Raw genomic sequence first — 23,161 nt, forward strand, 5'->3', positions numbered from 1 at the left:
TCTGTGATTCCCATCTATTGGGAGTTTTTGTGGAGATTTCATTATGGGTTTTCATGATTAAATCAATCTCCAGACCCTCTCCCCAACCCCAGAAGTTGGGGGTTTGGGTTGAAAGTTTCAGGCCTCTAATCAAGGCTTGATCTTTCTGGTGACAAGGGGCTTACCACCCTTATCCTTCAGGGAATTCCAAGGGTTTTAGGAGTTCTGTGCCAAGAACTGGGGACAAAGAAATCTCTTTCTTATTATACCACAGCACCCCATTGTGTTTACCTGGCTTGTAAAAGAAATTCTCGAGTCACCCTCCCTAGAGTGTTTGCCTTCCTGGCTATATCTGGCTCTCCCTCGGGGCCTTCCATAGCTCCTTAAGAGATTGACCAAAAACCTGTGATTTGTTCTTCATTAGGCTTTTCAACACACAATTAGTTCCCCAGTGGCAGACCTCTTTATCTGTCCCCTCCTAATAAGTCATTCATGGGAACTAGTATTCTCAGAGTGTTGGAATTGAATACCCACTCTACCACTCTGCCTCCCAGAGGAATCTTAAGCTGTAAGTGGAAAGGGTAGACTTAAGTGTTCCCAGAACTCACTCCCACTCCCTTTCATGCAGGCATCCTTTTCACTTTTGGGGGCCACCTCCATTGTCCTCTGGGTCACTGATGTCCCATAAAAGAGAAGAGGGAATTTTGAGTGGTAAGGGAGGTCTGCGGCTCTTACTTGTTCAAGTTCGTATTGAGAAACTCTGAGAGCTAGGGATCTTGAGATGCTGGAAGACAAGACCAAGAGCTTTACTAATTAAAACAATGAAATGAGGACCATGTGACTGATGGCCTCCGAGCATTCTGTCCCACTGGCTTCCTGTCTCCCTCCCCACACACACTGAACAAAGACAAAAAGCAAAAACACAACCACAACACAACCTCGGGGAAACAAAGCTTTCCTCTTTTGTTATCAAGAGATCCTTTTGAAGCAAAAACCTCACTCCCTCCTAGGTTTGGGCTCTGATAATCTGTGGCCCCAAGCAGTCTCAGGTATGAGGGCCTCAAGTCCACACTGGTTGACTAGAAATCCCTGTTTAGATCCCAGCATGTGACAATGTGCTCCACTCTGATGACACTTTTCGTTTCTAATAATAGAGCAGATGAAGTAATATTCCAATTGATGTTCCCGCGGATTTGATTGGATAAGTGCATACACTGTGGAGGGGAAAGGTGGTTGTATGGATGGATCACATTAGTATTCCGGTCCTATCAATGTGCAGAGCCACGAACAACGTCAGCGGGACCGATTCCCTGCGTCTGCCAGTCCCACCACAGATTCATTTGGGATCCTCAAACAGATGAGCCCATAGAGACACGGGATCAAGGCAGCCTATTAGAGCCAATTGCCTGCTTCAGGGACTGTCGGCCCTTTCAGGCCTGGCAACGGGGGAGGGCGGGGGAAGACAAACCCAGCGCTGCTGCAGGAAGACGCTGAAGCAAGAGCGACACTCACCACCCCCCTGCACCCCCCCCTCCACTTCGCCGCACAGGCTTTGAAAGCTGCTCCCCCATCTGAATGGAAACTCGGAACCGCCGGGCGGCGCGTTCCTTCTCACCGAGCCTTGCAATCCATGTCGAGGGGAAGACGGTGCGAACCCGCGCCAGCGCTCAGCTCCCGGGACAGGGTCAGCAATGCTACTGAGCAGAACTTGATCGAGCCCCTTCCTCACTGCTAGTTGAAGCGATGCTGCACGGCACAGCCAGCGCTTCTCCGGATCTCCTTCAAGCTGAAGGTTACCCACCCGTGCAGTCAGCCCCAACCCTGTGAGTGCCTCGCCTTGGGTCCTCGCTCCGGCTGCTTGGCGGCGGCACGAAGGGCAAGAACCGGGCCGCCCGCGCCGGGGCGCACTGCACCAGCGGCTTGGGCTTGGTGGATGTGTATGCATGAGTTCTGCACCGAATGGGCGCAAAAAGCGCCCCAGCCGATCCACCCGCTCCTCGATCTTTCAGATCAGCAAGCCCCAGCTGCAGAGCGGGGAGTGGGAACGCAGGGGCAGCGGCTCCGAGAGCGCCCACAAAACCCAACGAGCCCTGGACGACTGCAAGATGGTAGGTGAAAACTGTTATTTTTTTCCTGGAGAGGAAGTGGGGGAATCGTGTATGTTAACCTTTTGCTTGAGTGCCAGCCACTCCCCCACCCTCAGCTCCTCCATGCCAATCATGTGCACATGCACTATTTTTAAATCTGCTGTCCCCCAGGTTCAGGGTGACACTCGGGTCGTAATGACCCCGCAAAGAAGTGCCATGCAAGAGTCTTGGGGCCAGCGGCTATAGGTTGTGCCTCTATCTCCTTGGAGAATGGTGGATGAGAAAGACACAGTGAACTGGCTTGCTCACTAGGGTGGGAAGGGAAGGGGAGGTGGGGGTGCTGCTCTGTGGGGAGACTGTAACAAACAAACCCAAACAGAGCGCACGGGGCGCTGCGGAGAGGATGAAGGTTCCAGTGCAGAGACTGTGGCCGGTCTTTTCATCAGGCTCCGGAGCCTGAGCAGTTCAGGGGTCCCACAAGAGGTGAATGGTTTGCCAATTACAACCTACCTTTGGCCTTTATCCCCATGCAACTTCAAATCCATGTCCTAGCTGTAACAGAGGGGAGCGGTCTGTGGTCGAGTTCCCAGCATCGCTCTCTAGTGACCTGGGAGTGGCAATGGTAACGATCCAAATAGGCTCTTTCTTGCTCTTCAGAAACTGAGTCTGAATGGGTGGGGCCAGTAGGTCTGGAAATAGAGCTTCCATGACCAGACTTATCGATGAAAAATAAATACTTGCCTTGGACTAAGAGAAATTACCATCTTTGTGCCTTAATGTTTAAACTATTTGTAAGCTTTTTAGCTGGAAATTGGCCATGAGGTAGGGTGGGGTGGGGAGTGGGGGTTAAGGTGTTAGTAGAAACCCTTGTTGATGTACACCAAAATAGGAAATTTTCTGGTGTTTCGTGAAAGAACCTCGCTTCTTTTCCAGCTTGTCCAAGAGTTCAACACACAAGTGGCCCTGTACCGAGAGTTGGTCATTTCTATTGGGGACGTCTCGGTCAGCTGCCCCTCACTCCGTGCGGAAATGCACAAGACAAGAACCAAAGGCTGTGAAATGGCCCGTCAGGCACACCAAAAACTTGCTGCCATCTCAGGGTAGGAGACTCTTGGCATGATTTGGTAATTTATATACAGGATGCATGCATGCTGACAGATATTTGTGGTGGCCAAGGCCTCAGAAATGAACTCTGCAAATAACGGTGTTTTGGCCAATCGCCATGAGGTCAGAATTCTCTAGGGAGCTATAAACAAACTGTAGGCCAAATCGGAATCAAAGGTAGTATAATTCTTATCTATATATTGAAGATTTTGGTCAGTGATTTTTTTTTAATTAACTTTTAATAGGATGGCCACATATTGGAATTGGAAGCTTAAGATATTTTTGCAGGATGTTTGGGCATTAAACAGAAATTATATCATCATGCCTCAAGATTACTTTGTCATCTGCTGCTAAACATCTACTGCACAAAAGGCCTGTGCAGTTGAGAAAATCTTTGGTAAATCCCAGATCTACTGAACTATTTATATCATGAGATAAATTTCTATGATACCATTTAAAATAAAACCCTAAAATAAAGTCGTGGATATACATTACTCTCTTCACTATAGTGTACGAAAGGGAAGTTGTTTTTCTTGTTGTTTTTAATTTCTTGTGCTTTTTGGGGGGGTGGAGGGGGAATATAGTTGACATATAACATTATATTAGTTTCAGGTATATAACATGATTTGATATTTATATACACTGCAAAATGATCGCCACAGTAAGTCTAGTTAACATCCATCACAAAGTTAATTTTTTTTACTTGTAATGAAAACTCTTAATATTTACTCTTTTAGCAACTTTCAAATACGTGATATAATGTTATTAACTATGGTTGTCATGCTGTACTTTACGTCTGAAAGGAAAGTTTTAGCATAAGAAAACTTTTTAAAGATTGGGAAAATTCACTAACCTAACTAAACCTAAGCTGTTTATGAATCTCCTCCCCTACCCCCCAATTATTTTTACTGCATTTATGGATTCCCAAGCTTATTTTAGGTGATAATGCAGTGAGTGAAAACTTCTTTCCTGGGACCCCACCCACTTTTTCCTGATCTCTCAGTAGTATTGGAAAAACAGTTAATCATGGGTTTTGTTCACAGTTCTTATTTTCTGATAAATACATACAGAAAGGAAACAGGAATTTGTATAGAAATACAAATTAAGGGTTAGATTCATTCTGAATATAGCCTTTATCTGTTTATCTGCGTGAGTATGGCTTTATCACAATAGAAGTGCAAGCTAGTCAGACTCACTTGATAGTATTGTGGAATCATCATCTGTAGAAATTATATCTAATTTACCTATTTGAAAGACTCACTCTTTGCTATCTCTAATGCCAATAGTGTGTATAGTGACTATTACTGGGGTAAAAAGATCTGAAAGCCGTATATTGCCTCTCTTAATAACTACTTTACATTTGACAACGGGCATTTTATATCATGAAATAGATACCCATGCTAATCTCCTTGAAGTGAGAGATAAATAAAATCTCATGAACCTATTTTAGTAGGAAAAATTGAGAAGCCTTATCCTTTTTTGTTTTAACTGTTATACTGTACTTAATAGGAAGTGAATCTGAGAGTGAATCTAGGAGGCGGAGAGCAATTAAGTGTGTTTCTTCAGGAGTTGGGGAAAGAAATGCAGCTGTGATACATCCCAGACAAGAAGGGGAAAAAAAAAATCAGAAACAAAAGGGGAATAGTGATGGATTAAAAATGATAGAGAAACAATGATTCAGAAGGAAAAGCAGGTTTAGAACAGATAATGTTATGCTCAGAGCTAAGGAGCAGCACCTTTGTAAACTTTCTGTATAAGAGTATATAATAGGGTTATAGCCAAGATCCCTTAAAGTTGGAACTAAACTTGATGACATGTTCTAATCAGAGAAGGTGGACTGGATAGACAAACAAGGAGTTCCTTTTAGTCTTTGTGCTACACTTGTGAAACTGTTTAGGACACAAAGAACCTGAAACTAAGTTGAGATATGAGGATTTAAGGTGGATTTTATTTACTCTGGGGTTTGGAGCCCTTTGTGCCTTGCTTACATATTACCTGAGGGCTGATGTTATCAGGGGCAGTTTTATAAGTTAGAGGGAAAATATGTTGTTCTTAGAGCCTTGCAAGGGTAGGCCAACTCTATAAAATGTTCTAGAATAGAATTAGCATCCTTTTCCTCCTTAAAATAATAATTAAATACAGTTTAAACTTCTTTTTTAAAAAAAAATGACAGCAATATAATTGAAGGAAATCCCTTTAGCTCCTCACCATCTGGGCTTCATTAATGAAGGATGTAATTCCCCTTGGTGGAATTCCATTCCTGATACTGCTAGTTACTGGGATCTCGCTTCCATTGATTTATTTTAAAATTTGAAGCAGGGGTAAATAACGCAAAGATTCTTGGGGAATATGTAGAAAGGCTGGATTTCTTGAGAGCCCATTGTTTGCCTACACAATTCCAGTATTCACAGAATTATCTCCTGAGGGAAGAATTGATTGTCTCTATCTTATAAATGGGTCTCAGAGAGAGTAAGGAACTTGTCCAAAGTCATACACCTAAGAAGTGGAACCACTCTGCTTCAGCCTACGTTTGCATGCTTTTGAGATCCACCATCTTTCCTCTATATAGCGCTGCCATTTAAAAATGTAATAACGTAGAAAGGAATGAAGTACTGAGACATGCTAACATATGGATGAACCTCCAAAAAAGCATGTTAAATGAAAGAAGCCAGTCACAAAATACCACATATTACGTGATGCCATTTCATATATGAAATGCTTAGAGAAAGCAAATCTATAAGAAAGAGAAAGTATATTAGTCTTTGCCTAGGACTGGAGGTGGGAGCAGGAAGACTGCAAATGAGCTTGTGGGGTCTTTTTGGGGTGATGGAAATGTTCCAAAATTGAATTGTGATGATTGTGCAATTGTATGTTTACTAAAAATCATTGAATTGCATGCTTAATATGTATGAATTTTATGATATGTAAAGCATACCTCGATAAGTGTATTTTTAAAGGTGCGATCACCATCACTATAACACTTGTCTTTTGTAGCATTTGTTCTTATCTACATATGTAACTTTTAATGAAAGGCTATGAGCTTTAAGGGATGGAGAAAAATAACTTCACTCTTCATGCATTTATCAAAATGCCTACCTGATAAGTGGCATCTAAGCTCCAGGTTTACTCTGTGAAGGAATGCAGGTGAGGGGAAGGAGTAAATGAATTTACTCATTTCCTGCCAACACAGACCACACTCCTTTCTTGTCTAACACTTGGCTTCAGGGCCAGAGGAGGAAGACAGGGTTGAAAGTGGAGAGCGTAAAAGGATGAGACAAGATAACTAGGAAGAGAAAAATAAATGCTTTCAAATTGAACAAACCACAAATGCTCAATCCCTTTTGTTCCTGACCAATTGAAACCCTCAAGGACTGATGATCGATAAAGAGGAAAACTCAGACTGTGATTTTCTCTAACTTGCTATCGGTCAGAAGGCCATCTTCACACACACACAACCAAAACACTTTCTCAAATTATGTTTAGATCGACAGAAGTTCGGGCACGGCCTTTACTTTCAAAGGCATTCCATGTTTTCTAGACTGAGCCAGCCAGGTGACAGTGAAGTCTCCCTCTGACTGGCCTGATTCACCAGTTATTGTACCTTTACAATGCCGATCCTCTCTAGGTATTGAAGCTAAGAGGGACCAAAAGATCACTGTAGAGTGGTCCCCAAACTTGTTTTAGCAGCAAAATCCCCATCAAGCTAAATGTGGAAATCAAGATTTATGACTGTCAAAGGGGCACTGCTCTGTTTTGAGGGATGGGGGGGTGGAGTGTGTGAGTGTGTGAGTGTGTGTGTGTGTGTGTGTGTGTGTGTGTGTGTGTGTGTGTGTGTGTCTGGGCCTTGTCTCGAACTTCCTTTGCAAAATGACTTCTGAGACACCTTTGAAAAATCGCTAGGGCTCCATGGCAGAGAGAGTATTGATTTAGGACAATTACCTTTTTATATTTGAAGAGTCTGAGATTCAGAGGATTTAAGTGGCTTTAGAGGCAACTTGGTCAAGTAGACATGAAGATTTTGTAGTCAGGCAGGCAGACCTGGACGAAATACTGTCTTTTATGACCTTGATGGAATTATACCTCACTCTCTGAATCTCAGATCGCTCACCTGTAAACTAGGTGTCACACTCACTTAGTAGTTGAGAAAATTCAGGGAGCCATGTATGTGATGACCAGCCTGCTTATGACTTTCTGCCCTTCCAAGGCTCCTCTAAGACTAGAATCCAGGTCTCTAACTCCCTGGTCTAGTGCCTGTTCCATCAACTACACCAGCTCCTGAGAATGAAGAGAGGAGAGCACAGCACACAAGCTTGGGGTGACTCAAAGGGGCCAATATCCACCAACAAACTCCAAGAGTTTGTGCTATGGCGGATGAACTGGTGGTTAGGATTTCTTTTTCTACACTGCTTCAGAGTGTCTGTTGCACTGGATCTTCACAGCGCTACCTTCTGTTAGTGGCTGCTGACAAGAGTGAAAGTGAAGTTTAAGTATGAGAATGTGAGAGGCAGTATACATTGTGATGGGAAAGAGCTTTGACCCTAAATCAATTAGGATAAAATCCTGGCTTTACCACTTATGAGCGATAAATGTGTATTGATGTGCAAATTGCTTCTCAGGGTGATATGGTGTAGTGTTTTAGCACATGGAGCTAAACAGCCAGTGTTCAAATCGCAGCCCTGCCATTCACAAATAGTGTGATCTTGGACAAAGATATTGTCTTTTGTTACCTCAGTTTCTTCCTAGTTGGCAAAATGGTTAATAAACAATGGGACCAAATCATATGTTTTGTGAGAATTAAGTTAACATCCATTAAGCACTTAAAAGACTGCATAGTGAACAGTAAGTGCTATTATTAAGTTCAAATTAATCTTAGTGTAATTATTAATAAGATTTAAAATTCAGGTGGTCAAGATACACTTATATAAAAATATATTGATCCATCAAATATTTTTCAAATAAATATGTTGGCTGGCATAAATTTTTGCTTACCTTCATTTGTTCCATTATGTTCTGATGAATTTTCCAGGTTGAAATTTCCCAGGTTGCTATCAGAAGACCTCTTCTTTAATACCTTAAAAATATGAAGATGTGAGGGTTCAAAAGTAGTTAAGTTTAGAAATACTCTCTTTATATAAATCAGCCTAGGTTCTTCATAAATCATATAATACTTATAAAATCTTTTGGCCTAGTTCTGGTATGGGCTCTGTGACATTGACCGAGTCCGTTCTATTCTCTGTATATCTCAATGAGCGGGTTGAATTTGAATGCCTCCTGAGTCTTGTGGCTTCATTGATCCAGGGCTCTGTTAATTCATGTACAATCACATAGACTTTGTTTACAAAACTGAGCTATGAAAACACACACACTATGGAGGGAGTTTGAAGATTCAATGCCAGAAATAATTTATCAAGCTGTGAACATACTGCAATCACAAGAAGAATCTTAATTTCCTAATGGCTCTCTGGAAAAATATAATGAATATCCTAGAGCTCCATACCCACCAGTTGCAGTTTTTTTCCTCCAGCAATTATTTTCCTGACCAACATGCTTATGTTTCCCTCCTTTTCTTCTTCCATTTCTCCTTGTGTTCTTTTTCCTTCTATTTTATTTATTAGGGGGGTGGGGGGAGAGGGGAGGGCCTGTTTTAATTTCATTTGCTTTCTATTGTCCTTTTCTGCTCTGTTTTTTCCAGTTTCACTTCTAGCTCGTTCTTGTCTGTTCCCTATTCTGTTTACTAGGTAGTTGAGAGGGGTGAGAGAGGGAGAACAGAGAACTGCAGCTTAATCAGTAATGCTCCCTTTCAGCACTTGGGCTGAGACAGCAGCAATTACGTGGGGTGGCTGAGTACCGAAGAAGTGGAAGAAGTGGTTGGTGGCTATGGAGGCAGCTTTCAGCTTTCTTTGATCCACATGCCGGAGGAGGCCTTCAGTGTTGGGAAAAGAGGCCTTCCTGGTTGACAGGCATGCCAAGCAACCCACTCTGTCCTTTATGTTCCCTTCCTATTACAGGTGTTTTTGCTTTAAAATTTTTAACTCTCACTGGTCAAATAGTGAAGGTGAGTTATAGAAAGGTGAGTTATACCTGCACCAAAATGATATGCTATCCATCAGAGATAATGATGGGAGAACAATCCTGTACTAGTTTCCTGGGACTACAGTAACAAAGTATTGTAAACCCGGTGGCTTAAACAACAGAAATTTCTTGTCTCACAGTTCCGGAGGCCAGACGTGGAAGATCAAGGTGTTGGCAGGGTTGGTTCCTTCTGAGGGCTGGGAGGCAGCATCTGTTCCTCTCTAGCTTCTGGTGGCGTGCTGGCTATCCTTGGCTTTTTGAAGCATCTCTGCCTTCACCTTCACATGTCCCCCTCCCCGTGTATGTCTATGTCCAAATATTCCTTTTTTATCAGGGCCCCAGGCATATATTGGATTAGGGGCCCACCTTACTCGAGTATGATCTCATGTTAACTTAACTATTTATACCTGCAATGACCTATTTCCAAATAAGGTAACATTCTGAGATATTAGGGGTTAAGACTCCAACATATAAATTTTGGAGGGTAGGGGGGGACATAATTCAACCCATAGCAAATTCCCTTGACCCATCTGCAGTAGAATGCACACTTTGGGTTGTTTTGTCCAGTGGAAATGGAGTTTTGCCAAGAATTATTACATACTATCTCAACACTTCTGCACAAAAACTTCCCAGTGCCCAGTGTTTTATCATTTGCAAAACTGTAGCTCATATTAGGGGTGGGGTTGTGACCCTGGAATAGAATGCTTTCTGTGTGAAATGGATGTGTTCGCAAAGCTACTGAATTCCCAACATGGTCAGCACTTTGCTCTCACCAATTTAATTACTAGTATCTGAAAGTGGAACAACAATCCAATTGCAGAAGAGATTATTGGGGGGAGTAGGAAAGCACCTGCTCCACATGTAGGCTTTTTCAGGTGTGCATGGGAGCAGGTGGTAGCCCTCGGTGGTGCTAGTACTGTTGCTTAAGGACCATAAGCATACTCTAGAGTCAATGACAAAGTACTGACGCACACCAGATTAAAGAAGAGTGCAATTATTAGCAACGAAATGAAACATGATGGAATCGGGAAAAGTGCTCTCCCATTGCTTATTGAAATTTAGCTTTTTTATGTTTTGAACAGATCTAATGACTTTCACCTTGTTAGAACCTTCTTAATAGATTTTCCAATTAGAGAGAAAATTGGGTCCTAAAACAAACTTTAGGAAAATGCATCATTATTATTTATACTGTGAAGTACAGGAAAGCAAGGTTGTGTTTCATTCATGCTTGTGGAAGGTATGTGTGTCTTGTTTGTTCACTAAGTTTACTTGGTATTTTAAAATCTGTTCTTCAAGGAAACTGTCTTGACACAGATTTTAGTAAGAATTGAAAATTAAATTACATTTTATGAAATTTTATTGCATCTGACAGTTCATTTTTTCTGGTTTGTGACTTTATGTTGGTTTTTAAACAATGGAGGACTTAAGGAGCACACCTAAGGCCTATTTCTGAGGCAAGGTGTTCATTATTATTATTACAACAAATCAGGGAGGCAGTGTGTATTTTAGAATTACTCATAAAGCAGCTATGTTGGGTTGAGGCTACTTGATAAAATATTACCCTACTCCCTGTCTTCTTGGTGGCTTTATAATGAAAAGTTAGATAACCATTTTACATTGAGATTACCTTTTAAAACCACGCTTTAAACTTTTAGCCCTTAAAAGTTTAGTTGTGCCTCAGTCCAAAAAAAATATACATAAAACACAGCTCCAGAACAGTAACTATACCACCAGGCAGGTCACTTATTTCCGTTCTACGAGGGATACTTAAAAACTCATGAAAAACATTTGTTTGTCTAAATGCATATATTACATATAGGTAAACAAATACTAAAATTTGTGAAACTGACTCTTGTTAGGATAAAGTGAGCCTATAAATAAAAGAGCTGATTTAGCAAATAAAGGTTTTCCCTCTGATGGGAAACTCTAGACACCATTATGTTAGCAAAAGTCAACTTAACATTTGCAGCTGTTAGATGTATAGTAAACTAATAATCTACTCTGATTTAATTGAGTTGAAGTTAAAGGGAGAAATACGTACTAACCCAAAAGTTCAAACCTCTAGTATATTCTTCAGTCACTAAGAATAAGCATCTTGAAGTTCCCCTTAGCCCCAACTCTGTCAGTTACCAAGTCCTGTAGTGTTTTATCTTTTTCAGTGTCTCTTCTCTGTCTCTTTCCCCCCCATTTCTCTGGCCATTCTCCTAGTTCAGAATCCTGTCTCCTCAGGCTGTTGACTGCTGTAGAGCTCCAGTTGTTCTCTTTACAGTCAATTTCTCACGTCTTCTTTTCAATGTATTCACTAGATCCAGACTAATCCTCAAGTTCTCCTCTGATCTCATCACTTGTCTGCTTCAAAACTCCCACCGATTCCCCATTGTCTACAGTGGTGTTTCTTCAAATGTGATGCCAGAATTGCTTGTCTCAAAATCACCTGGGGTATCCTCAGCCCTCAAGAACCAAAACCTCTGGGGAGTGAGGCCTGGAAATACAATATTTTAACAAGCACCACCCCATCCCCCAAGAGAATCTTGAACACGCTAAATTTGAGGCCTGAAGCAGTGATTCTCTAGGAATCACTAGGGAAGCTTAAAAAAAAAAAAACTGCTGAGGCCTGAATTCCGTCCCTAGAGCTTTTGATTTCAACCGTCTGGGATGCAGCCTGGGCACTGGGCTATTATTTTTAAAGCTCCCCAAGTGACTATCTGTATCAAAATGGATTATATTTGGCTACAATTAACAAAAAATTCAAAGTAGCAGTTGCTTAAAGACTCCAGGGTTTAGTCTCTCACAGAAAAGCAGCCCTAGAATGGGCAGTTCAGAAGTCATGTGGTGGTTCCATGAAATCATCCTTGTGCCGCCCATTCTTAGTTTATGGGCTCTATCCTCAGTCTCACTTTATGATACAAGATATTACAGGAGCCCCACCCATCCGTCCAGGCTCCAGACTAGAAGAAGGATGAAGGACAGCAGGCCACACCTCCCCGGGGCTCAACTCTCTGTAATCAGCCCCAAACAAAACTTCTTCCAGAACTGCATTGTTTGGCCACACCTAACTACAGGGAGATGGGGGAAATGCATTCTTTGTCACTGCCACCTTAAATTAAAAGGTAACTTTATTATCAAGGAAAAGCGAGAGAATAGATACTGAGAAACAACTACAGACCCTTGTCACAGCCCCCAACTTGTATTCCTGGACTTATCTTCTCCATTTAACTTGTAAATTTTTTACTTACTCAAATTGCTCTGCTTTCTGTTCCCTAAGTGTGTGTAACAGAATGGCTCTGTCCTATTAGTCCACATCTCTGGTTTCTATATGTCATAGCGTGCTCTTTACCTATTAAAAAAATAATTTACTCTCCTGAATGTCAAGGTCTTACTTGCAGTCTCATTATAGTCCACCGTGCTCCTTACGCTGAAAACCAGAACAAGAGGGCAGGGTCCCAAATGGGAATAAGAAGATTTTGCTGCTTTTAAATAGACTCATGGAAAAGATGAGCAATTCAGGGTCCTTGATTGGGAGGGCAGGCAGTTAGGCAAGGTGCCTTTGAAAGGGCTCCGATATAATTTTCACAAGGCAGGATGTGAAATGGGATAGGGCTTGCAGGGAGTAAAAGTAGTGGCACTCAAAAAATCAATTTTTTAAAAAAATCGACCCAAGGTTGAGTGGGACTTTTTAAAAAAAATTAAACGTCATTTAATAAATCAAAGAAAACCTTTCATCAAGGAGTTAAAAATCTAATGAGCTGTATTAGGAATAAAAGGTAGGGAGCCAGGATTTTCTGAATATGGGAATAAACTGCAAGACAACCTATGATCGAGAGAATAATGAGATAATTAAGAGATGAATCTTAAACTCATTACCTCCAAAAAAAAGTATACACGACTTGTATTCATTTTTTGTTATCAGTATATATTATTACAATTTTAATACAGTTTTTTCCTTTCTTAAAATGTGTACACATTTTTTGGCACCCTCTGTATAGCAAATTAGGTCATAAATGGTATTTAACCCATAACTCCATAAATTATAAATAAATCTATTCAACATAGATAACAATATTTCCTATGGCAAAATATATTCATTTCCAACCCTGCAAGTTTTCTCCCTTTCTGGGAACCTATTCACAGAGCACCCACCATATGCCACATGCTCTTTTTGGTGCTGGAGACGTAACAGTTCTGAACAAAATTGACAAAGTCCCTGCATTTATGGTGGAGGATGATCAAAAAGTGCTACGATCTGAATATTTGTGTCCCTGCCAAATTCACATGTAGAAATTGTCATGCCTGTGTGATGGTATTGGGAGGTGGGATATTTGGGTGGTGCCTAGATTCCGAGGGCAGAGCCCTCTTGAATGGGATTAGTGCCCTTATAAAGGAGGCTTCAGAGAGAGCCTTAGCCCCTTCTGTCATGTGAGGATGCAGGGAGAAGGGCCAGCTATGAACCAAGAAGAGAGCCCTCACCTAACACAACCACTCTGGTGCCTCAATCTTCGATTTCCCAGACTCTAAAGCCATGACCAATACATTTCAGCTGTTTATAAACCACCCAGTTCGTCTTATTTTGTTATAGCACTCAAATGCACTAAAACAAAAAGAAACAATCAAAAGAGAGAAAGAACATTTCAGACGGTGATAAATGCAGTGAAGAAAATAAAATAGGATGGTATTATTAAAAAATGATGGGTGCAGTGTGGGTACTTATTTTCAGAAAGGGTATTTAGAAGGGCCCCTCTGAGAAGGTAACATTCTAACTTGATATCTGACTTTGAGAAAGGACCAATCATGGAATGAAAGCATTTCAAGCAGAGGGAATGGCAAGTGTAAAAGGTCCTAAGGCGAACCAGCCTTGGCATGTCTGGGGAAAAGAAAGAAGACTAGATTATCAGTTTGAAATTATCTTCATCTGCAAGTAACATAGACCAGATTCCAGTGAGTTAATTAAACACATTAAGGGTTTATTTTTTTCACATACTTAAACCCCCAAGGGTCAGGATAGCAGATATTGGTTCATGATTCAAGGACATGAGAACTGGGCTGGCCGAATGGTGCATTGGTTAAGAGCTGGCTTGGGACGCCAGCTCTGAGCAGCAGGGCCCTGTTTGGATCTCACATGAGGGCCAGTGACACCGCCCTCTACAGCTAAGATGGTGAACAACAGCTCAACCTGGAGCAGGGCTGCCGTGAGGCGATGGCAACGGCATAGGCTGCAGCCCCTGCTGCAGTGGGTTGTCATGGGCTACCGTGTGTGGCTGACAGCCAGCGTGAGTGGACAGCAGCCAGTGTGAGCTGCCAAGAGCCACTGTGAGCGGCCGTCCAGAGCCTGGCGACCGATCTGCCTCACCCGGGAAGAGCACAATGATAATACCAACATGGGCTAATGAAGCGACGTCCTCCACAACTAGACTGAAGAACAAAAGGACAGCAACTTGTCTGCTCCACCTGCCCCGATTCCCCAACACTGTTCCCCTCTCCCAATTCCCCAGTAAAATCTTAAAAAAAAAAAAAAAGAACGTCAGGACTGAGATTTCTATTGTGCTCTAGGCCTTTTCCTCACAGTCCCAAAATTGCTACTTCAGCTTGAGAAATTGTGTCCATATTCCAGGCAAATAGGAAAGGCAGAGAGCATAATCCAATTAACTATGTTCCTATTTAAAGGACTTTCTCAGAAGCCTCACACAGGAACTTCCATGAACATCTAGTTGGCCAGGACCGTGTCATGTGGCTTTCCTGGCTACAAGTTTTATGATCTGATTTACATACCTCTCTCTCCATACTAGCTGTCTAGCGAGAACAAAAATGTCCCCATCTGTAAGCCAAAGTGATGCTTCCTGAGGCACCTTAGCAAAACTCAGGAAACAGGAAGGACAGGGCACTTGGATGGGAGAAGTGAGGAAAAGGGTGCTGGAATGGGGAGAAAGAAGTGCAAGGCGATCCCTCAGCATCTATCTAGTCTTTCTGCCAATTTGCTTGTTGGTTTGTGTGTTCATTTATTCATTCAACATTGAATACCTACTATGGGCCAGACACCATGCTAGGCTTTGGAAATATAACGGTAAATAAAACGCAGCCCCTGCCCTTAAGTAGCATATCAACTAGCATATGTGTAGGGGTAGACATGTCATCAAATCATTGCAAAACAGTGCGATCAATGCTGTGATAGAAATATGTAGATGACATTAAACAGGCATAAAGGAGGCAAAAATCAGCTCTGCTTGAGTGGGTGTAGCCGGGAAAGAAGACTTCATAAAGGACATGCTGCCACTTGGACTGAGCTTTGAAGAGCAAGTAGCAAGATCCTTCCTTTTTTATTTGTGTGGCCTTGGGCTTCCTACACTGAGTAAACTTTAGGGGAAACTCTTTGTCTTGAACCAAGGGCAAGCAAATAGGAGGTGAAATGTGCAGAGAACCAACTAACGTGCTGTACCCTTTGCACATATTACTTCATGATAAAATGAGTTCACCTGAAATAATATTCACTTAGAACCCAGTGAGATAATGCTTTAAAGTTGGACATGTTTGCTAAGAAATGCATTTACGAAAGAAAGAAAAGAAAAGAACGAAAGAAAGAAGTACATTTACCTTCAGGTAACAGAGACTAGCCTACAGTAGACTAACCACAGAGCCAACTGCGTAAGTAAGGGGAACTGGGATTATTTCACCAGTTTGAGCATGGCATTACCATTGTTCTTGTGATTCTTTTGACTTTTCCCTTACGGTTCCAAGATGGTGGTCCCATCTAAAGCAAATGAGGACCCAGGGTCTCTAGATTTTTGATGAGACATACCTGAAAGTTTTTCAGAGCACCCAGAGTGCGAGATAGTTTTCAAATCTCCACTATGCAGTAAATTTCCATTCAGTAAGTGGAGATATTTAGTCAAGATATGGTGGGGCTGGGGTAGGAACTCTGGCCTCTAAGGCCAGAGTCTTTATTCTTGACGCCATGCTGAGCTGTTCTCCCAGAGAGGCTGTTTCTTTCTTGGAGAGGCCCCAGGATTGGCCCACTCCACCTGCTTTCCTTCCCTTCCACTGCCTCAAGCTATTATTTCCACTCAGAGTATCTCCCCTCCCCTGGACATACTTCAGGACAAGGACCTCTTCAGCAAGCGCACAGCTGATTTGAGGGTTTTTAAGGGTTGTTCCTTTAGTAAGAAGAGGAAAACAGTTATAAAGGAAAAAAATAACAAAATTCTGGCCTTACTGAAGCTGCTGGGAGAATGTGAACTAATGTTGGCTCTGCATTCTTGAGGCCTCAAGCACTTCTCTCAGAGCCCCAAATTTTTCAGACTTTCTTTCTCCATACGATGTTTCCTCAAATGGCTCCATCCTTGGTAACCTTCCTTGTGTGTTTGCCTATGCAAGTATTCGAAATGACCACATCAGATCAGACTTTGACCCAGATCTGAGTAGGCTGAATTCTGGGTTTCAAGAACTGGCCAGCTTGCTCCCAGCGGAGGACATTTGAGGAAAAGCAGGGCATCCCATGACCAGAGTGATACTGGCTGCCCAGTGCCACCCCAGGACATCAGTGAGTATAGGGGTGAGGAGAGAAACTGGAGGAAAGGATGAGGATCGTACCAAGTGCTGGAGAGGCTCAAAGGCGAGACAGCTTTCACTGGGGTGATAGGAACATTCAAGAAAGTTACATTGAGGCTGGGTGAAAAGATGGAATGCCTCATAGGGAATGAGATTGGGGAGAGATTACCAGACCAATCTCAAAACACCATTGCTCAAAATACCCAAATCCCTTGTTGATAAATCCATAAGAACTCCTATTCTTCCAGCAAATGGAGCTTAAAATCATGATAGTAATCACTGAAATTGTCCCCCCTCATGGGATTTCCAGTTTGGGACAGAATGGTGGCTTATTAGAGCTTCAGGCTCTGAGTTTTTAGACTCTTATTCCCTTAGTGAGTCTAATTTTGAAGCATTCCCATTTGGCTTAGAAATCTTATTTCCATTCTTGCCATCTACTCACTGAGCTGAGGAGTTACATAAAGATGATTTTTCTTTTTTCCTCTCTCAGATAGTAACAGTAAACAGATAATTTCTGATTTTTCATCCTTTGGTGTCATATTCCTATCATTCCATTACTGTGGAAATTCCTCTTTGTCTTAGAATTAAAGAATAAGCCGTTCTTCTCCTGCACCAAGATATTTCTGATGTAGGAAAATATTAGGTAGAAAATAGAAATTCCTAAAATTATCCCTGGTATATAGTAAGCACTTCATGTTTCTGAATTATACATCGCAAACATTTTGAGTTTTGTGTCTTTATTTCTGTACAAAGGGGGATGATTTAAAAAAAAAAAGAGTATTCCACTCCATCTGTCCTCTTCTGCTATAACAAGCAGCAGGTAGGGTAAGAAATGAGTAATGGGAAAGTGAGTCAAGGATAAATCACCTTAAGGTTCCTGTTCCTGTTCTTACCAGCACTTTATTAATTTTTATTAAAATCTGTTTTGGTTTCACAATAATCCTCATCTGAGGTCCTGCTCAAAAATAGTTTTGGTATAGAAAGACTCTCTCTGTAAGGACCACTGCAGAATTTTCACCTCCGAATGAGCTCAGTGAGGCAAATATAAATAGAATCTGTGGTTGTGATTTGGGAGTGTATTGGATAAGTACACCTGTCCTGCATGGAAGAGAGAAGCCCTCACCCTACTGAGAGGTGAATAGAAGGTCCTTCTCAAACTGAGTGTATTAGGGCTTTATAGAGAAACAGAATCATTAAGTAGGTAGGTAGGTAGGTAGGTAGGGGTGTGTGTGTGTGTGTGTGTGTGTGTGTGTGTGTGTGTGTGTGTGTGTGTATGTGTGTGTGTGTGTGTGTGTAAAATGAGGAATTGGTCCACACAATTATGAAGGCTGAGCACAATTTGCTATCTGCAAGCTGGAGACCAAGGAAAGCTGTGGGGTAGTTCAGTCCGAGTCGAAAGGTCTGGGAACCAGGGGAGCCCATGGTGTAAGTCTCCATCCTAGGGCAAGAGGAGACTGATGCCCCAGCTCATGCAGGCAGGCAAGAAGGGATGAATCCTACCTTTTTTTGCCTATTTTTTCTATTCAGGCCCTCAAAGTACTGGAAGATGACTACCTGCACTGGGGAGGGCCATCTGCTTTCTTCAGTCGACCAATTTAAATGCTGATTTCTTCCAGAAACACCCTTACAGACACACCCAGAAATGTTCAACCAGACGTCTGGGCATCCTATAGCCTACTTAAGGTGATACATAAAATTAACCATCACACTGGATCAGTTCCCTTGACCACAACAGATGTCTGAAAGCCCTCGAGTTCATCATTCTCAGAGTGTAACTGTGGGGCGATCACCTGTGGACACGTGAGAAGCCTTCTCTATCTGCACAGCCACAGGATTTAAAGGAGATTGCTGTATCTCCCAAACTGGGTGACTCTCAGGAGCATTTTTTACCCTGTGAAGTCATGTTTTCCTACTATCTGAAGTTTGAGCTCGAATGGCTGCATCTGTTTGAGTACTATACCATCACTTGAATAATGAGGCGACTGCTCAGATTATTTTAGGCCACAGCACACACCATAATGCAACATCACTCAGCAAATGTTCCTTCCATAAAACAAGCTTCCTAACTGTTTTATATTCATAAATTCAATCTTTTGTTTTCTGAGGATGAAATATGTTTTAAGCTACCAAGTCTGTTCAGACTGAGTGTGGCTTTAAATTATTCTCTAAATTTTAGTATTAGGTTATTGTACAGACACCAGTGTAAATCTGATATGAAAATGTGAAGCCAGTTCAGATATCTATTTAGGTGTAATCTTTGCAAAAGAAATGCCATCACAATTCACTCCCGGGAAAGTCTTGCTTCACGCTTCAGCATTACAAAGGCATTCTTCAACTTCTGAGAAGGAAATTCTGTGGGATGTGAGGGGGAAAGAGGCAGGAAAGGAGAATGATTCAGCTGGAAAAGAAGAAAGAAAATGGGGAAGGATGAACTAATTTGTTCTTTGGGAACTCTGCTGATTAAGGAGTTGGTACTGCCAAGATAAAGGAATGAGGTTGAAGGGAAGATAAAGGGACATATGCAGTCGTATGGTCAGTGGGTGAGGCAGTGTGTGACTCAAGGTCTCCAAATTCAGGTTCATCAGGGCCACAGATAGGTGATGTGATCACGTGAAGCAGACTAGGTGAGATGGTAAGCCAGAGAACACATGCTTGTGGCTCAGAAGCAGACAGCTGCTACTCAGGCTTCACTGACTGCTGATTCCCATGTGGAAATGTGGGCCAAATGTGCTGTATTTAGGCTTATTTTTTCTTGAGGATCCACAAATTCATGTTTGTATGTGAAATGTCATGATTTTTACATGCTAGACAATAGAAAAAGTTTGCCGACCAGAAGTGTCCCTCAGCCATTAGTGTCTACCTCTGTTAATTATCACCTGCTTGCCTGCTCTAAATATTTGCAGATTGTTGGAGAAATGCCAGGATGTCTCATCATTTTGTGTTTATATTAGTAACTATAACCTGCATTACCTTCCTGACTGTTGCTTTCAGAATGGCATAGTGGAGTGTTAAAACTTGTCAATACCCATCGCCTCATGGAAAAAAAAGAAACAAACACCTACCAAATATTCAAATGGAAAAAAAAGGGAAATCTATTTTGGCTTTGAATTGTTAGTTAATTAAAGCTACACGTATGTTAAACATGTCTGGAATTGAACCTAAGGAAAGAAATTCCCTTCCAATACTCAATGTGTCCATATTCCAGACTCAAGATTTGGTACAGTCCTGTGTATCACCCATTCTTCTCTTGCACTTTCCACTATTTATCCCTTTCTCCCACCAATAATTAGAGCTACAGCTACTGGAGCCCCATATTCCTTCCTAGGTGAGACCCTTCTTGCTCCCTACCATTTAAGGGGTTCTTTGGGCCCATAACTTTAGAGCTAAAGTGGGTACTGTATACTATTCCTTGACTTCTTGGAGCCTTAGAGGCACCTGAGAGGCACACTTACCCTTTGCTGAATAAACAGAACTCACTATCACGATGGGTAACTGGAGCTTTATGGGATGCAAAGCACTTCCACAAACATGTCATTTAATCCTTCTATACCTGTCTCAGCTGGGAATTCTTTTCCCTATTTTGTATACGAGGAAACTGGAGCTCTGAAAGGTGAAGTGTCTTGCATTTGGCCATGTAGCCTGGGAAGGACTGAGATAGGATGAGAAGCCAGGTTTCTTGCTTTCTAGTCCATGGTCCTGTCCACTGCCCCACAGGTACCACTGTTTATCATCCTCTGTTATTAAAGAACTTCTAGATAATCAGAGCTGACACTATGCAGATTCTTCTATTGTGGTAAATGGGCATGCATCTCGTCCATGTGTCCTCCCTCGTTTACCTTTGGGTTGTGTTCTGATGTGTTGTGCAGATCTGAGGAATCCAGATCATAGGAGGGGCAGCAGGGAGTTCCCAGGAGCAAATCTACCATAAGGAAGAAGGAATCTGGCATGTCATTGTAATTTCTAAGAGAGTGGTATTCTGGGTATAACATGGCCCCTGAATTCTTCCCAACCCAGGCCCTGGGATGGAAGCTATGGGTATGAACTGAAAGCTGGATCGCTTGAATGCTAGTGCTTTGCAGTCCAATTAATTGCTTCCAGATGCTTCTCCAAATAAATGGAGACACAGCAAGCAGTCTTTTGCTAACTCTCAGTCTCTGCCCTGAAGGATGGTGGGTAAGCTCCACTTTCCTCAGCCTCAGGGTACAATTTCCAGCTCCACTGCAGCCAGGAAGGGGCACTGACAGTGATGGTCAAGTTCTCATCCAATTGGCACCTCAGTGGGACAGTTGGGGCCCGAGGCTGCAGAGGCTCAGGGCAGCTACTGTGACAGTGAGCAACTAAGGGACTGTTTCAAAGCTACCAGTATTTTGCAGACATACCACCCCAGGGTTCTTGGAAATACCTGGGGAGGCACGTGGGGGCTCAGAGCCTCTGAGAACTGAGGGCTAATGCTAAAGGGCTGTGTAGCTGTGAGGACAGGTGGTGAAAAGCCCAAGACACAAATTTCCCTCAAGCTGCAGCTCCCCATTTGCCCCCAGCCCTTCTGTACCAGCTCTAAAGCAAACATTTAAAGCTCTCCCACCTAAGCAGTTACAAGAATAAGCACTTCCCTTTCAACTTGCAAGACAAACTACCCCATGAAAAGACTAAGAAGTCACCAGAGTAACATATTTGGGTGCTGTTAGCTCAAGAAAAAAATAATTGTGGGATGTTTCAAGGAGGCTCTCTCTTTAACTTGCAGAAGTGAATGCTGACAGGATCCCAGGGCACCTCCCTGTGTGGTCTTGATTCCAGAAGCCCCATGGTGTAGAGCAGTGGTCCTAACCCTGCAGCACATTTAAACCCCCAGAGGAGCTTTTGAAAATCCTATACCCAGGCTTCGCCTCAGATCAATTAAATCAGAATGTCTGTGGGGAGGCCCAGACATGATATTTTTTAAAATCTCTGCAGGTAATTGAAGAGCCTGCAATAGGGATTGAAGGTGTGGAGGAGAGAGGCCCAGACCGGTAATCAGTTTAGAGTTTCAGCCAAGCTTTCAAATGAGTCATTTGGATCAATTCCCTTGACTCTGGACTATAGTTTTCATATCATATCTAAGTTTCCTTTAAGCTGCAAAAATGTGTATGTACATTACAGCATCATTTGCAACAGTGCGAAATGAGGAATGCTCTAAATATCCAATAGAGGATTAATTAGATAACAATATACCCAGGTGCTAAAATACTTTGCACACATTTCAAATGACATTAAGTGAAAAAAACAGATTATAAAACATTTTTACAGTATGACCCCATTTTTGAAACAAAATGAAAATTATATAGCTAGATATAATCGCAAGGATGTACACCAAGATCTTCACAGTTTTCCTTTCCGGATAAGTGACTTTCATTTTCTTTTTACATATCTGTGTTTTCTATATTCTCAGTATCATTAGAGAGTCTGTACTAAATATTAAGGGAAAATCTATTCACACATGTAAAACCTTGACCATCAGTTTTGAATACAGTTCTAGAAAATCTCGAAAATAATTATACTTGTGTATGTAGAGTTCTAGCGCTTCTATTTCTTAGGCAGCTATCTGCAAAAACCTGACGTTTTATCTTCTAGGTTGCCTACAGAAATGTACTAGCCTTAAATTTGTTCATCTTTCGGATTTGGAGCTAGCAATCTAGAGGGAAAAAAAAAAGTGAAAGCATTTCTCCTGCAGTATTTGTTCTGGGTCCTGATGGGGCTGCCCCGATTTTATTTGGAGAGAATAATTAGAGAGGAAGCAAACGTGAGAAAGCCAGGAGGACAGAGAGCCAGGAGAGAAGGCTTTTAATTTGTTTTTCTTCCCTAGATCATTCTATCATATTTTTGCCTGATGTGTTGGTGGTTATGGAGATAAAAGGAGAGAGTTCAGTGAAAGGACTTAGCCCACATTTGCTCACTCGATTTCTGTTCATTCACGCATGCTTCTGAAAGGAATAAGTTAGCTACTTACCAAAGGTGTGACCTCCGAGTGTTCTCATCCCCAGCAAGACTTCGTTTCCATCCCTGAAAAAACTGAGGATAATAATAGTACTAACCTTACTGGGTTGCTGAGAATCAAATGATGTGATGTAGGTAAAGCACTAAGCAAACACCAAGCATATAATAAGTGTTAAATACATGCAGTTATTATTATTACACCTTATTCCAGTATTCCTTAACAACAACAAAAAACCCCCTGCAGTATTGATAAGATTTTCATTGTAATCCAGAAAAAGAAAATTGTACAAGCTTATAGCTTTAACAGTTTGGGATGGGAATGATAAAAACAGTTTGGAAGATTATTACTTTGATTAGAAAATGTATTTTTTTCACCATTTCAGTCCTAAAAAAAGACCATTACTTCAAGG

At 41.9% G+C, this 23,161-nt stretch overlaps 1 protein-coding gene across 3 annotated transcripts in view; it reads left to right on the top strand.

The window, feature by feature from the left end:
- The first annotated feature begins 1,236 nt into the window (after positions 1-1,236).
- RGS7BP (regulator of G protein signaling 7 binding protein) overlaps positions 1,237-23,161 on the top strand; it is a 96,848-nt gene continuing 74,923 nt past the window's right edge. Inside the window, exons 1-2 of one of the 3 annotated variants that reach the window (XM_019652440.1) lie at positions 1,237-2,087; positions 3,000-3,166. In XM_019652440.1, the coding sequence (XP_019507985.1) occupies positions 1,923-2,087; positions 3,000-3,166 (332 nt within the window). In that variant the 5' untranslated portion in view covers positions 1,237-1,922. Of the gene's footprint in view, positions 2,088-2,481; positions 2,550-2,999; positions 3,167-23,161 lie in introns of those variants that run through there. The other 2 variants (XM_019652438.1, XM_019652439.1) reach the window with 2 other exon arrangements.

The sequence above is a fragment of the Hipposideros armiger genome, unplaced genomic scaffold, assembly GCF_001890085.2.
Source record: "Hipposideros armiger isolate ML-2016 unplaced genomic scaffold, ASM189008v1 scaffold_179, whole genome shotgun sequence".
NCBI lineage: Eukaryota > Metazoa > Chordata > Mammalia > Chiroptera > Hipposideridae > Hipposideros > Hipposideros armiger.